The 12,498-nt window shown below is 38.9% G+C and overlaps 1 protein-coding gene across 6 annotated transcripts in view; it reads left to right on the top strand.

Moving 5' to 3' along the window:
- LOC121077595 (integrator complex subunit 6-like) overlaps positions 1-11,646 on the top strand; it is a 47,906-nt gene extending 36,260 nt beyond the window's left edge. For 3 of the 6 annotated variants that reach the window (XM_040572936.1, XM_040572938.1, XM_040572937.1), the window contains 9 exons: positions 3,729-3,823; positions 4,571-4,681; positions 6,259-6,474; positions 6,945-7,068; positions 7,494-7,636; positions 7,770-8,001; positions 8,684-9,076; positions 9,869-9,962; positions 10,369-11,646. In XM_040572936.1, coding sequence (XP_040428870.1) covers positions 3,729-3,823; positions 4,571-4,681; positions 6,259-6,474; positions 6,945-7,068; positions 7,494-7,636; positions 7,770-8,001; positions 8,684-9,076; positions 9,869-9,962; positions 10,369-10,468 — 1,508 coding nt within the window. In that variant the 3' untranslated portion in view covers positions 10,469-11,646. The remainder of the gene's footprint in view (positions 1-3,728; positions 3,824-4,570; positions 4,682-6,258; positions 6,475-6,944; positions 7,069-7,493; positions 7,637-7,769; positions 8,002-8,683; positions 9,077-9,868; positions 9,963-10,368) is intronic. The other 3 variants (XR_005824187.1, XR_005824186.1, XM_040572939.1) reach the window with 3 other exon arrangements.
- Positions 11,647-12,498: the final 852 nt, after the last annotated feature.

Below are 12,498 nucleotides of genomic sequence, written 5' to 3'. Positions count from 1 at the left end.
CCTGAAAACGGATTTAGCCCCTTCTATTACCCTCACCCAGATTAAAAAGGACGTGAGAACTTCCAAACCAAGGAGAAACTTAGCGTATCCAGCCCACCAATGTTGGTCCACCAGTTGAGGTTCTAGTGGCTACTGCCCATACTGTGTTGGAGAAGTGGGACTTGTCCTGGTATAGTACCATGGATAATACCTCTCCCTTCCTTTTATTGTCTCTTTCAGACAAGTCAAAAACACCTTACGACTGTATCATTTATACTGTCTTATCGAGTGACTTACGTGTGTTCAAGCATTATAAACAGACCACAAGATGCTGAAGATTTTTTTTCTTGCATTTCTGTATTTCTGCGTTCTTGAGCAGGGCAAGCCTTAATCCTGTTTTGGTAAAAAGTATAGGAGACAGCCCTAAAAGATAGGGTGGGTATGCATGAAGGAGCTTGCAGGTGATGCTTGAGTAAATTTGGCTTATGCGTTACAGAGATTTCCCGTTCAAGGATTGTTGCCTTTGCTACTAGCATAGCTAATGTACTTGAGATATTCTACTGTTTAAAAACAATTGCACAGCCAAGTTCATCAAGTAAAAGTCAAACGAGGGGATAGAGACGGCAGTGCTGCATCTCATCTCTACTAAGATGCTTTCTTGATTGATTTTCATAGAAGGGCCGGTACTGCTGGGCAACAGGAGTGATTATTCACTGGGAGGGTCAGCAGAAGTAGTATTGAAATGGCTATTACAAAAATACCGTGAGAAGGTGGTCAGTAGCCTTTCTGTGTGGATCTAAATATGCAGAAGGATGAGCATTTAGAAAATGGCTGCCCATGAAGGACTGCAATATGGATCGTTTCCTTTGATGATTTTACAGGCTGCTTGAGTGAACCTGCAAGTAATGATTTTATATTTTGGAAACCAAGGGTTGTCTTTCTCACAAATGCGAACATAGGATGCCCTTGCACTAGGAGGGAGGGCCAAACATTTTGTACCAATGGAAACAGCACGGTACCTTTTTTAGTGTTGGATACTACTTTACGTTGTAGCTCCTTATATTTAGGCTAGATTTTTTGCAGGGAAGAATATTGCTTTTCTTGAATGTAAAAGCACGAGTCTCCCACTGCTTAAAACAAACGAGCATATCTATTAGTGCAGAGACATTAGGAAGCTCAGGGAGTGGTGGTATACTTGCTCAGGTGGCATTTAGCATGGGTAGTGATATTACCAAAATAAAAACTTAAACTTTTTTTTGTTACATGGTATAAACAGTCACAACTAGAATGTCAAATGATCTCTTCTGGTAATTAGGCTCTTGCCGAACTGCTAAAATTGCCTATTGACCCTTCTCTCCTGCACACTTTTTCTCTCCCTTTTGTTCACTGAGTTTGAAAGTGCATCGAGCCCCCTTATGTGGTACTGGTTACTGAAGATGTGTATTGCTGTCGTGGTTTGTCATGATTCGGTCGTTTTGTACATTAGTCTGAAGTGGTAAAGAGCATTTGGAGCACAAATTAACTGGTCTGCCTGTAGTTTTACCTGTTCTCTTGGAATTGCTACAACTTGTGGCCCTTTACTGGTTGTTTCTGTTGCCATCTTCCCAATTATCCAGTGCTTTTGGCTCCCTCTGAGTTTAGAAGTGAGAAGAGTACGGTATTGATTTCTGGACTACACAGAGCAGTATCTGAAAATCAGTAGGTTGGATTAAAACTGCGTAAAGATGATTTCAGTGCTTTTGGATTTTATCTACAAAAGGTTTGGATTTAATCCGTGAATGAACTAGTTAACTGAGTTACTGTTTGTTTCCTTATGTATATAAATGATTATGTGCAGCCCACTGCACGGTGGAAAGAATGCATTTCAAGTGCCTGTGTTGCAATCTGTTGACAGTGCATGTCTCAAACTCTTGCTATAGAGGCAGGTAAGATGTTGACGGTGATGTTCTCCTTGACTTGTGGCCATGTTTATCACTGTGACTTTCTTCCTTTTAAAGGAAGCTCATGCTGTGGGGAGGCTCTCTGTAGATAAGACAGACAAATCTTCGCTGAAGCTCTACTTAGATTTGAGAACTTCTTACCTGGATAGCAAAGATCAGGAAGGTGCTTCTGCATTTGATTTCTCAGACTGCAGCCATGCTGCAGATTAAGAATCACAGGTAGTTGATCCAGTATGTATTATGAAAATCTGTGCCATTTGAGAGTGACTGTGCCATCAAACTTCAGGGGCTATATGTTGGAACAACCTTCGTGGAGGAAGAACTGAGATAGTAGTAAGCTGTTGTTAAGGAGTTGAAGGTTCAAGCTGTACTTAGAACCAACTCATAGGCTTTAAAATATTAAGATGCTCTAACACTGAATATTTTACAGGACTGGTATTTTTAATTTTTAATTTTGTGAGGGAGGTATAGTTCAGCTTCCTTTTTGCGGTAAAGAGCTAATGGGCTTATAAGATAAGAACGGGTATTATTTCCTATTTGCCACTTGCCTCATGGTACTACCACGGGTTCTTTTGGATAATAGCGCTAAGCATATTGAGATGTAAAATTGAGTTCTAATTTGTTCTCTCAAACTGCACCGCACTTCCTTCAGGCCAGGAAAGAGAACCAGAGCATCTGTAGTGTGGTTTTCGTGTGATACAGAATTAATTTAGATTAGAAAATACCTGTAATTAAGTGTGGTTTGGCTATGAGAACTTGGAAAATTGTATCTTAACATCTGTTCCATTTGTGCAGAATGCTATGCAAGTCAAATTTTCTTCTCCAAATATATCTTCCTGAAAGCTCAATCTGGAGAAAACAATTTCCTTGCTGCATCTGTCTTTCTCGCACCCTCCTCTGTGTGCATCTCCATCTTCTGCAGCTCTCCACAGTTAATTTTTGGACATCCTTTTCTCCAGTTCTGTATTTACTTCCACTAGCCTCCCTTTGCCAGCATGTTATTGCCCTACTAAGGAGAAGCTTGATCTCAGTTGATAATTTATAATTTCAAATGATTAATTGCGGGATACTGTGTTCTCTTCTGATGTTTAGAAATCGCTGTTATAGCACGCGCAGCAAATGAGTACGTGCTTCAACCCAGTGATTTCTAAATGGCAATATGCACACCTCTAGAGCGAACAAGGTATTTCTAAAACACTTTGCAAAGGAAATAATCTGTCTGGTTGCCCCTGTCTTAACAGGCAGCAGTTTTTGTAGCTAATTACCTTCGCTCGTCTACGTCTGTGGGAGAGTTTGCTGCTCTGGCAAGAGGCAGGCAGTGGTGCTGAAGGTGCACCCCTTGTCTGCTCGGCGTAGCATAAGGATTCCCTGCTCTGATTATTATTATTTTTTTTTTTATTGAAGACCAGAATTCATCATACAGGTTGAACAAAAGACAGCTGAGCTGAAAATGGAAATTGAACCAAATGAATGTTGTTCGGCTAATACAGAGAGTCTTTGATGATGCAAGAGAGGCAAATCTGTTGCATCTACCATGTTACTAGTAGTTGTGTGCAGTTTTTAAGTCTGGTGTCCTTGTAAGTTCACCTGTGATGAGGAACTGTTTTGGAGTATCTCCTACAGCTAGGACTGGGGATTCAAAACCCTTCAAACGTAAGGTTAAGACCAGTTTTTGTGGGGAAGCCCCATTGGGAGATGGGGGGAGGAAGAAGAAAAGTGGGAGGAAACATGGCAGTTGAATTTTTGGATAATTCTAACAGTCTGGGACTCTATAAACAAAACCTTCTTTTGTTGTTTTCCTTGTTGCAGATGACTTGTTTAAGGTTCACAAACTTAAGCCAAATCTGAAGTGGCGACAGGCTTTTGACAACTACTTAAAAACAATGCCTCCTTACTACTTACTGGTATGTTCCTTTTCTCATTTTGTGCTCCTGGGTATAATGATGGCTGGTGTGACCAGAATCCTGTGCATCATACCTCTTCCTAGTAAATTTTTTTTACGTAAATTTGATGAAATTTTTGGTAGCAAACAGTTTTGCAGAGGTATGTAGATCAGGTGTATCTTCTTTTTAAAGAAATAAATACATTTCTAGTAATATTGAGCAATAATAATGATATTAAAATATTAAATGTTTTCAGTTCGTTAAATATTAAATGAGCTTTGATCTAGTACACTTTAGATTGTAATCAAATTTGGCATTATTTTTGTAACTTGGTAAGGAAGATACAGATTTGTTTGTTTATTAACGTGGGTGAACTGCTAGAACTTGAAAAACTCACACTAAGAGAACTGGCTGGGCCAGATGAAGGGTGGGGGGGGAGGAACCATTCACCTTTTACGTGTAGCTTGGACAATGCACCTCAATACGGACTTGCATCATCCCGGCTATTCTGGTACTGAGCCTCTGAGTGGAAATTGCCAGTGGCACCATGCTGTGCGGTGTCTTGGTAATGTGGCATCATGTCCATTGCAAGCTAGTTAGACTACCAAACTCATGTCACATGTTATCTGAATAGACTTGAATTTTAGTTGCCAAAAGTGGAAAAGCTAGAGCACTAATCCATGTGCCTTAGCTTCCTGTAATTGATCTTTTACAATTTTTTTTTAAAGACTTACTCTCTTACTATTGTGTATTTTGTTTTCCTTATAGCCATTAAAGAAAGCCCTAAGGATGATGGGAGCTCCAAATCTGATATCAGATAATTTAGATTGTGGACTTAGTTACAGTGTTATCTCTTACCTTAAAAAACTCAGCCAACAGGTAGTATTGATAAAACCTTTGCAATTAGAAGTGCGTTGATTATTTAGTTTGTGGTAATCTCATTATAACACAGTTATTCCCTGTGGGAGTTCATTTGGGTGTGCAGTATACATTATAATCAAAGATGGGTGAACATTTCCACAACAAATGCAGATGAATCTAGAGCGACTATATAGCCAGTGATTGTGCCTTCTGTAAGTGGTGGAGGGGAGTGAGGAGAACTTTAGCCACATTTTAAGTGCCTGCTAGACCTTTAAATTCCAAAGATTATCACTAATTGGATTTATGACTGCTCTTGCTATTATTCATCACAGCTGAAGTCAGAGGCTTGCTCTGTTTCATATTTATTTCCACGGGTGCCTTGGCAGTGTGTACATTCCAAAAAGTATACGTTCCTGGCCATGGGGAATAAGATCATAATTCATGTTTTATGTCTGAGCTTCCTGTTTCCTTCAGGTCAAATCCATTGTGTGACCTGGTGGGAAATAGTCTTACATGTCTTTCTGTCTTTGTCAAGAATGCCCTTTCAGGTGTAACTCTGAAAGCCGTGCCTCCTTACCATGAACAGTTCCTGTAACAGTATTTCAGTATCTAGAAGTCAGCAGCAAAGCAGTGCAGCCTTTAGAAATTACAAAGAAAAGATCCTCCTCCTTAAAGAATGCACAAACTACGTTCCAAAAGCCTCAGAATGACTGAGCATCTATTAGATATAAAGCTTCCTGGGGTATTTCAGTAATGACATGCAAATTCTGTTATCTGCAATATGGAGTTGGAATGGCTTGATATGGCTACTGTGGTTTTCACAGACTTTCTCAACCTGTGAAAGAGCTTAAATGTGTTGCATGCATTATAGGCTCCTATGTAGGGGCAAGCAGTGCCAGAATTGTGTAGTGCTCCTGCTGTCCTTAAATTCAGAGTTTCCCACAGATAATAAAGCAAATCCTGTGGAGGATGAGATGTGGGGGAAGTGGGTTGCAATCACTGTGGTGTTTTTGAGGTATTGCAAGTGGTTTAAAAAAATCTTGCTTTGAATTCACTTAAAGCTTAATACAGTAGAATTGTCTGTAGCTATTAATAAGAAACCTGTGTTAATTAGAGAAGTAACATCCTTCTAGAAACTTACTGATGAAGCAAATTACATGCAGGTTCTACTACTATTCATCTTGTTGCAAACCTTAGTACTTAGATGGTTTCAAAAACAAAATCTGATGTTACTGTATCTGAATATGGTTTTAGATGTCGCTTGACAGTAACCTAAGGTATCACACCTTTAGTTACTTCTTTCTTTCCTTTTAAAGATGATTTTTCAGGAGCACATGAAGTCACAGACTTGCAGCAAAATCAGGGATGTTCACAGACCACCTACTGGCATATAAATTTAGATACACTGGCTAAATATTTTTTCTGTATGCTAGCACAAGGATTTTATTCTGCTTTATATTCAATATATCCCCGGGCAGGTAGTTGAGTGGTTGGGAACTAAATTGTAGTTTTATTCTGTTCATATACTATGTGTTTTATACTGGAAATCCGCAATGCATGCTGATTCTTTAACTCACGATGTGATTCCATTTTAGACAAAAATAGAGTCGGAACGAATAATAGGTTCAGTGGGTAAGAAAGTTCCACAAGAAATTGGAATAAAAGTGAAAAATCACTCCAGTGGCCTCTCCTTGGTACACAGTAGGGATTTTAAGCAACTGCTGCAAGGGATCACTGGGGAATCTCCACTGAGACTGGCGGAAATGAACGTTAAAGAATTTGCTGGCTTCCACATAGGACTCTTAAACAAGGTAAACAGGATAGAGATCTTGCATGATTAAGCAGTTGATCTGTTTTAAATGGGTAACTTTTATGGACTTAACATAGAAGAAGGAAGTAAGTACTTTTTGCTGAATTGTGAAGAATGTACCATAGGCATAAGTAGTGAGAGGAGCAAATGCAATTTTTTGCACGTGCTTTTGGGACACGGTTTGAAAATCCCACAGTAGTAGTCCAGGACAACTGTGATGAAAGTGACGACTTCTGCAAAAGACAGCTAGTATTGTTAGTCCAGGAATTAACATGGTTAGTTTTAATAAAGCTGAAAGAGATAATGCTGAAAAAGATCTTGTTGAAAAGGGTCGAGTCTGCTGTATCCAGTTAGGAAGACATGAAGTTGTTTCAGAATATTTTTTTAGTAGTTAACGTTATTACAGTTAATTTCTTTGTGCACGAAAACTGGTGGGTTAACTGAAAGTTACTTGTTTTATTATAAAACTAGGATTTGAAGCCACAGGCATTCAGAAATGCATATGATATTCCTCGTCGCAGTCTTCTAGATCAGCTAACTAGGATGAGAACCAATCTTCTGAAAACACACAGGCATATCGTGGGGCAGGATGAAGGTAAATTGCCACAATTATTTATTAACAGTCTGGTACAGCTATTTAATTCACCTAAGTAGTGTTTCTCTCCTCGGTGTGGGAGGGGAAGTAGACTTTGCATCATTTGTTGGGTCAGTCGTCCTTTCCTAGATTCTGAAGGAAAAGAATGAAACTTCTGCCTTGTGTCACAAAACACGTTGTGCATGTTTGGAATTATAAAAACAAATTCCATGGGTGAGCTTTCCTATACAACAGGATGCAGTATATGTTTTTATAGTGATGTTGAAAGGAAAGAGGGGCTTTATTTGCCTTTTGCTTTTCCTTTGTAGTGGGAAGAAATAGTGATTTCTAGTTCTTAAATGCTAACACTTGAAATGGAAGCATATGAGGCTAGTCTTTCCTTAGTTTTAAGGTAGACTAAATTTAGATACCTTGTTCTGCTGCAGACTGCCTTCACAGCGTTCCTGTTGCTCAAATGGGAAATTACCAGGAGTACTTGAAAATGATGCCTTCACCCCTTCGGGAGATTGATCCAGATCAACCAAAAAGGCTTCATACTTTTGGCAATCCATTCAAACAGGATAAGAAGGTAGGAGAAGTCTTGCTATCTGCTGTATCATTATTTGAAAAGTAACTGAATTGTAACACAGAGGCAATTACTCTAGTAATGAATTGATGAAGCAATTTTTTTTTACTTGTTTTAAAAAAAAATGTCTTTTCAGGGTATGATGATAGATGAAGCAGATGAATTTGTTGCTGGGCCTCAGAATAAGATCAAGCGTCCTGGAGAGCCCAATACTCCAGCATCACTAAAGAGAAGGCGTAGCATGTCCCCACTGTTGCGACGGCCACAGTCACCACCTGTTGTGACAAACCATGTTGGTGGGAAAGGGCCACCCTGTGCTGCTGGGTCTCCATCATATCTGAATCTCAAAGGCATGCCAACAAATAAAGGTATGTTGGAGTTGTTGTAGTACAGGAGCTTGTGTGGTCATAAGTGGAAATATCTGTGCAAAAAAAAAGGTCTCTGTGCTTTCTAGGTTAATTCAAAAGGACACTAAAGTTTTAGAGGTAATTAGGACTGAATTTCTTTTGTTGGCTTAGACAAACAGGCTGTTGCTATAGCTAATGAAGTCCTGAATGAGCAATAATTTTGAACTGTTTTTAAAAAGCGCTGAAACCTTTCACCACGATGGTTTGGAGGTAGCAAGGATTTCATTTCAGCTTTTAGTTCTGTAGTGGGGAAGGGAGAAGTGAGAAAGGAAAGTTTTTTTAAAAAAAAAAAAAAAAGTGTTTTCATTTCTCACAAATACTAATTTACCCACCAGCAGCAGAGTCAAAAGAAAAATTTGCTGGAACTGGGTGAAGGAGGAGAAACTTAAGTTTACTTGGAAGTCATAACACTGAAACGGAATTACAGAAAATTATTTCAAGACAGTCATATGAGATGGTAGCAGTCCAAAAGGAGGTATTCCTTTGGTTGCATCAAAGGGTGAATAAAACTACTGAAGTGATCTGACAGTGCTGAGTAACTCTCTACACAGTACTTTAAACAAGAAGGGATGCAGAATAATTTCCTTCTGTGTTTTTGATACTGCAGTTATGCAATATTAAGATACATCTTGTTAATTTTCAGACACTGGTAACAGTATTGTCCAAGATGGTAATGGAGAGAAGAAAGCAGAAAATTGTCAGTTGCTGGAAAAGCAAATTGATGGCTTGTCTGTGCAAATGGCTTCTTCGGTTCCAGCTGTTATGGGAGAAGACGAAATGTTACCCAATGACTTAGACTCTCTACCCGTTGAGTTCAATTGCTTAAATGAAGATGGCTTGGATCACAAACCTGGTACCAATGCACTTGTTCGAGGGCCTCTAAATTACAGTGTGGCCGGAGATGACCAAAAACGGGTGATGGAGTCTACTTCTGAATCTGTGCCAAATTCATTTAAAATAACACCTACGATGTTGGAGGGAAGCAATGCTGATATCAAAATTAGAGTGATGAAGGAGGTTCGCAAACCTGGAAGAAGTAAGTTCTTTATTAGTATATTAAAAGTGGGCTGGGGATATAGAAGATTTTTCTTGAAATGAGGATCTATTTTGAAAATAAAACTTCAGATTTTGAATGATTTTTGATTACTTGTGTATGAGTAGTGGAAGAACAAGAAAGGAAGTACATGTATTCACAGTCTGACTTTATATCCTCACTATACTTGCTGCAGCACTCTTAAGCAGGCTTAGTCAGCACCATTAATATTTTCATAGTTGGTTCAGATAAGAAAATACGGAAACAAATGAAAAAATGCCATTGTTTCAGATCTAATGTGTCCAGTTCGTTCTTTTGCACTACTTCTTTTAAAAACTTTATACAAGACAATCATATTAATTGTGCTCATGCTCCACATAGATTAGTCATCTTAGAAAGAGGAATTATCTTAAACCTCTGCTTTCAAAAATGACAGCTCTAGGTTGAAATGTGGCTTGGTATCCCTTTGTTCATAGTAACTGCTAATCATGGCAGTGTGTTCATGGAGATATAAGGCTTCTCTGCTGATTAAACCTAGCCTGCATTTTCCAAGGGCAGGTGTTTCTAGATACTGTTCTTTTAAGAGAACAAAATTCTTCAGTGCTACATTTGAATACCAGATAATCAATATGACTTCAAAGTATTGGTATGCTGGCTTTTTTCTTGTCTTATGTACATTACTGTATGCAGAAATGGGAAACTCTAGGTTTTGTTATTTTTCCTTTGGCTGCTAGATTTATTGGAAATGCATTTGCAAGATCCATTTCTAATATCTGTTTGTTTTTTTTCTTTAAGATTATGAAAAAATCTTCTCTCTTCTTGAGGAGGTACAAGGACCTATGGAAATTCAGAAGTATTTCATTGAATTTGCTATAAAGGAAGCAGCAAGGTTTGTATAGATATAAATGATTCAGAGTTAAATGCTAACTTCGTTCATGATAGTAAATCTTAATCTTTTCCAAAACGAGTACTTCGTTTTGACATACTTAAATAATTGCAGTTTTAGTGGTCAAACTGCCATTGTATTTTCTGGAGGAAATGGTCGTTACCTAGAGTTGGAATGTGAAATAGAAAGATGGGTGGTTATGGAAGAAAGACCTGGAATTTGCCTGGGTTGGGGAAAGATGGCTGTAGCAAATTAAATTTGCCATTTTGATGTCAGAAATAAAGGAAGCTCTTCCATGCGGGAAACAGAGAGCTTCTGGTAATACTGTTTATCATGGCAAAATAATACCAAGTTATTTAACTGTTATTTTTGGAAGAAAAAATGAAATTACTTCCCTTCTCTTCCCTAGGTTTAAAAAACGTGTCTTAATACAACACTTAGAGAGAATACTAGAGGAACTAGAGTTCAACAGCCTACCCAACAGAGTTAATCATGTCAACAGTAGATAATAGTGTACCAGCCAGACGAATACGGACCAGGAATGAGTTTGCTGTGCCACAGAAGAATGGAAGAGGATGTAGCTGTTGCCCTCACCATCTTGGCAGTCAAGTGATTTTACTGTCAGAGTCTGAGAAGAAGCAGTGGAGCTTTAACTTTACGAACCTCTATCGGCAGAAGCTGGGCTATAACCTTAAGGATTTGCTATGAAAGGTGTGGCTTTTTTCCTGTGGAGGGTGCTATTTGCTCAACAGGCTGAAGAAAAATAACCATTGCTGCCCCTCCTGCAGGTGATGAGAATTTACTCATTTGAACACTGTCATTAGACATTTTACGTGCTATAGGCAGCAGATTGCACTAAAATGGGGCACTGTCAAATGCACACACTGTCTGCATCGTGGAGAGATCCCGTGTGTTCCCCCCCCAAAAAAAAACCTCCCAGAAACACCTGCACTGGTAATATTGCATGTTGCCACCACAGAGACAAGGGTCTTGTTCCCGAGAACTGCTAGCCATGCCTTTAAACTTGAGATTCAGTGTAGATTGAGAGTAAAGAAACTGCTATTGTGTTAATGAAAGCTAAAGACAGCCCTGTGACTGTTACCACCTGATGGTCACTAAACAATCTACCTCAGACTCTCTTCTGTTTTGTCTGCAGACATTATGAAAGTGCACCTGAGGCTTCCCAGGTCCCCGACTTCAGTTCTCTTTCATCCTGTGAGGAGGACGGAGATTCTTCAGGTGGCCTTGGCACACGCTGTGCTTTGGAAGCACTAAAAGGAAACGCTTTTAAAAACGTGTATTTTAATGTTCATACAAAAGAGATTATTTTGAACAGTATTGTTACCAGATCACTAATTTGATATTTTAACTGTATAAAATTTTGGAACATATGTATATATAAAATAAACCATTTTATTAATTTTTAATAAGTGCTAATCTGAGGAGTCTGTAGCGGGCAGCGTTGAATTCCTCGACTTGTCTGTTACCAACAGACTGCTAATATTTTTTGTGAAACCAGTCTGCACACCCTCAAACTCCGCTTATGGTAATAGCTGCAGAATGTGTTTGTACTTACCTCCCAATAGCATGTACCCTGGAGCACCTGCCCCATCAGTCAGCTCAGCCTGTGCAGGGTGTACGTTTTTGCTCCAAGGCGAAAGTATTAAAGGCACCAAGTTCCAATTTACCAAATCCTTGGTTACCTGAGTTAATATCCTCTCCTCCGTTCCTCTTACTCTTTTGTTCAAAGGTAATGCTGTGTATCACAGAACATGCAAAGAAGACTGAAGCACCTGCACGTAATTAAATTTTTCTTTTTAAACAATAATATGTCAGTAGTAAGTGGCTCTTCAGATAATTTCATTTTCAGTTGTTCTCATTTAAAAACATCCTCCTGCTCTTTTAACAGCTTTGTTTTAAAAGACAGGTTGAAGTTGTGTTCGCGTTAACAAGCTCTTTACAAAGTACTGCGAATATCCTAAGGATTCCACTTGACCAGCCAGCACAAGAGGCAGGGAAACAGATTTAAGTTGATGGCCTGAACTTCTGTTCCTATTAGTATTTTTAGTACTAGTGAACCTGTGAGATGTCTTTTCCTTCTCCTGTGAAGCAGTGGCCTTGTCTTTCTGGAAGAGGTAGTTTGACTATTGGAATTACACCAGTGAAATTCAAGAAGGAAATAAAATCCAAAGGCAGCATATCTTTGTTACGATGTTACGTGGAAAAGTGACACATGGAAAGAAGTTGTTATAAACATTTCTGAGCTCTTCTCGTAGCAGTAATGTACTCATCTGTACAGCTGAACATACTTAAAAACACAATAATACCTTGGAATGCAGTGATACAAAGGGCGATTCATCCCTTCAGAATCATTACGTGGCAGCTGTATGTCACCACAATACACCTCTCGTGCCTAATGTTGGACTCGTAAGAGGGAATTTATTTACAGTAGGTCAGGTATACTGTGTGTATGTGGTTTTGAAATGCCAGGCTATGTGCATAGAATTGCATGTAATAAGCTATTTTTTAAATAGGTGGT

The sequence above is a fragment of the Cygnus olor genome, chromosome 13 (genome assembly GCF_009769625.2).
Source record: "Cygnus olor isolate bCygOlo1 chromosome 13, bCygOlo1.pri.v2, whole genome shotgun sequence".
Classification (NCBI taxonomy): domain Eukaryota; kingdom Metazoa; phylum Chordata; class Aves; order Anseriformes; family Anatidae; genus Cygnus; species Cygnus olor.
This window is presented reverse-complemented; position numbering and strand designations above follow the sequence as displayed.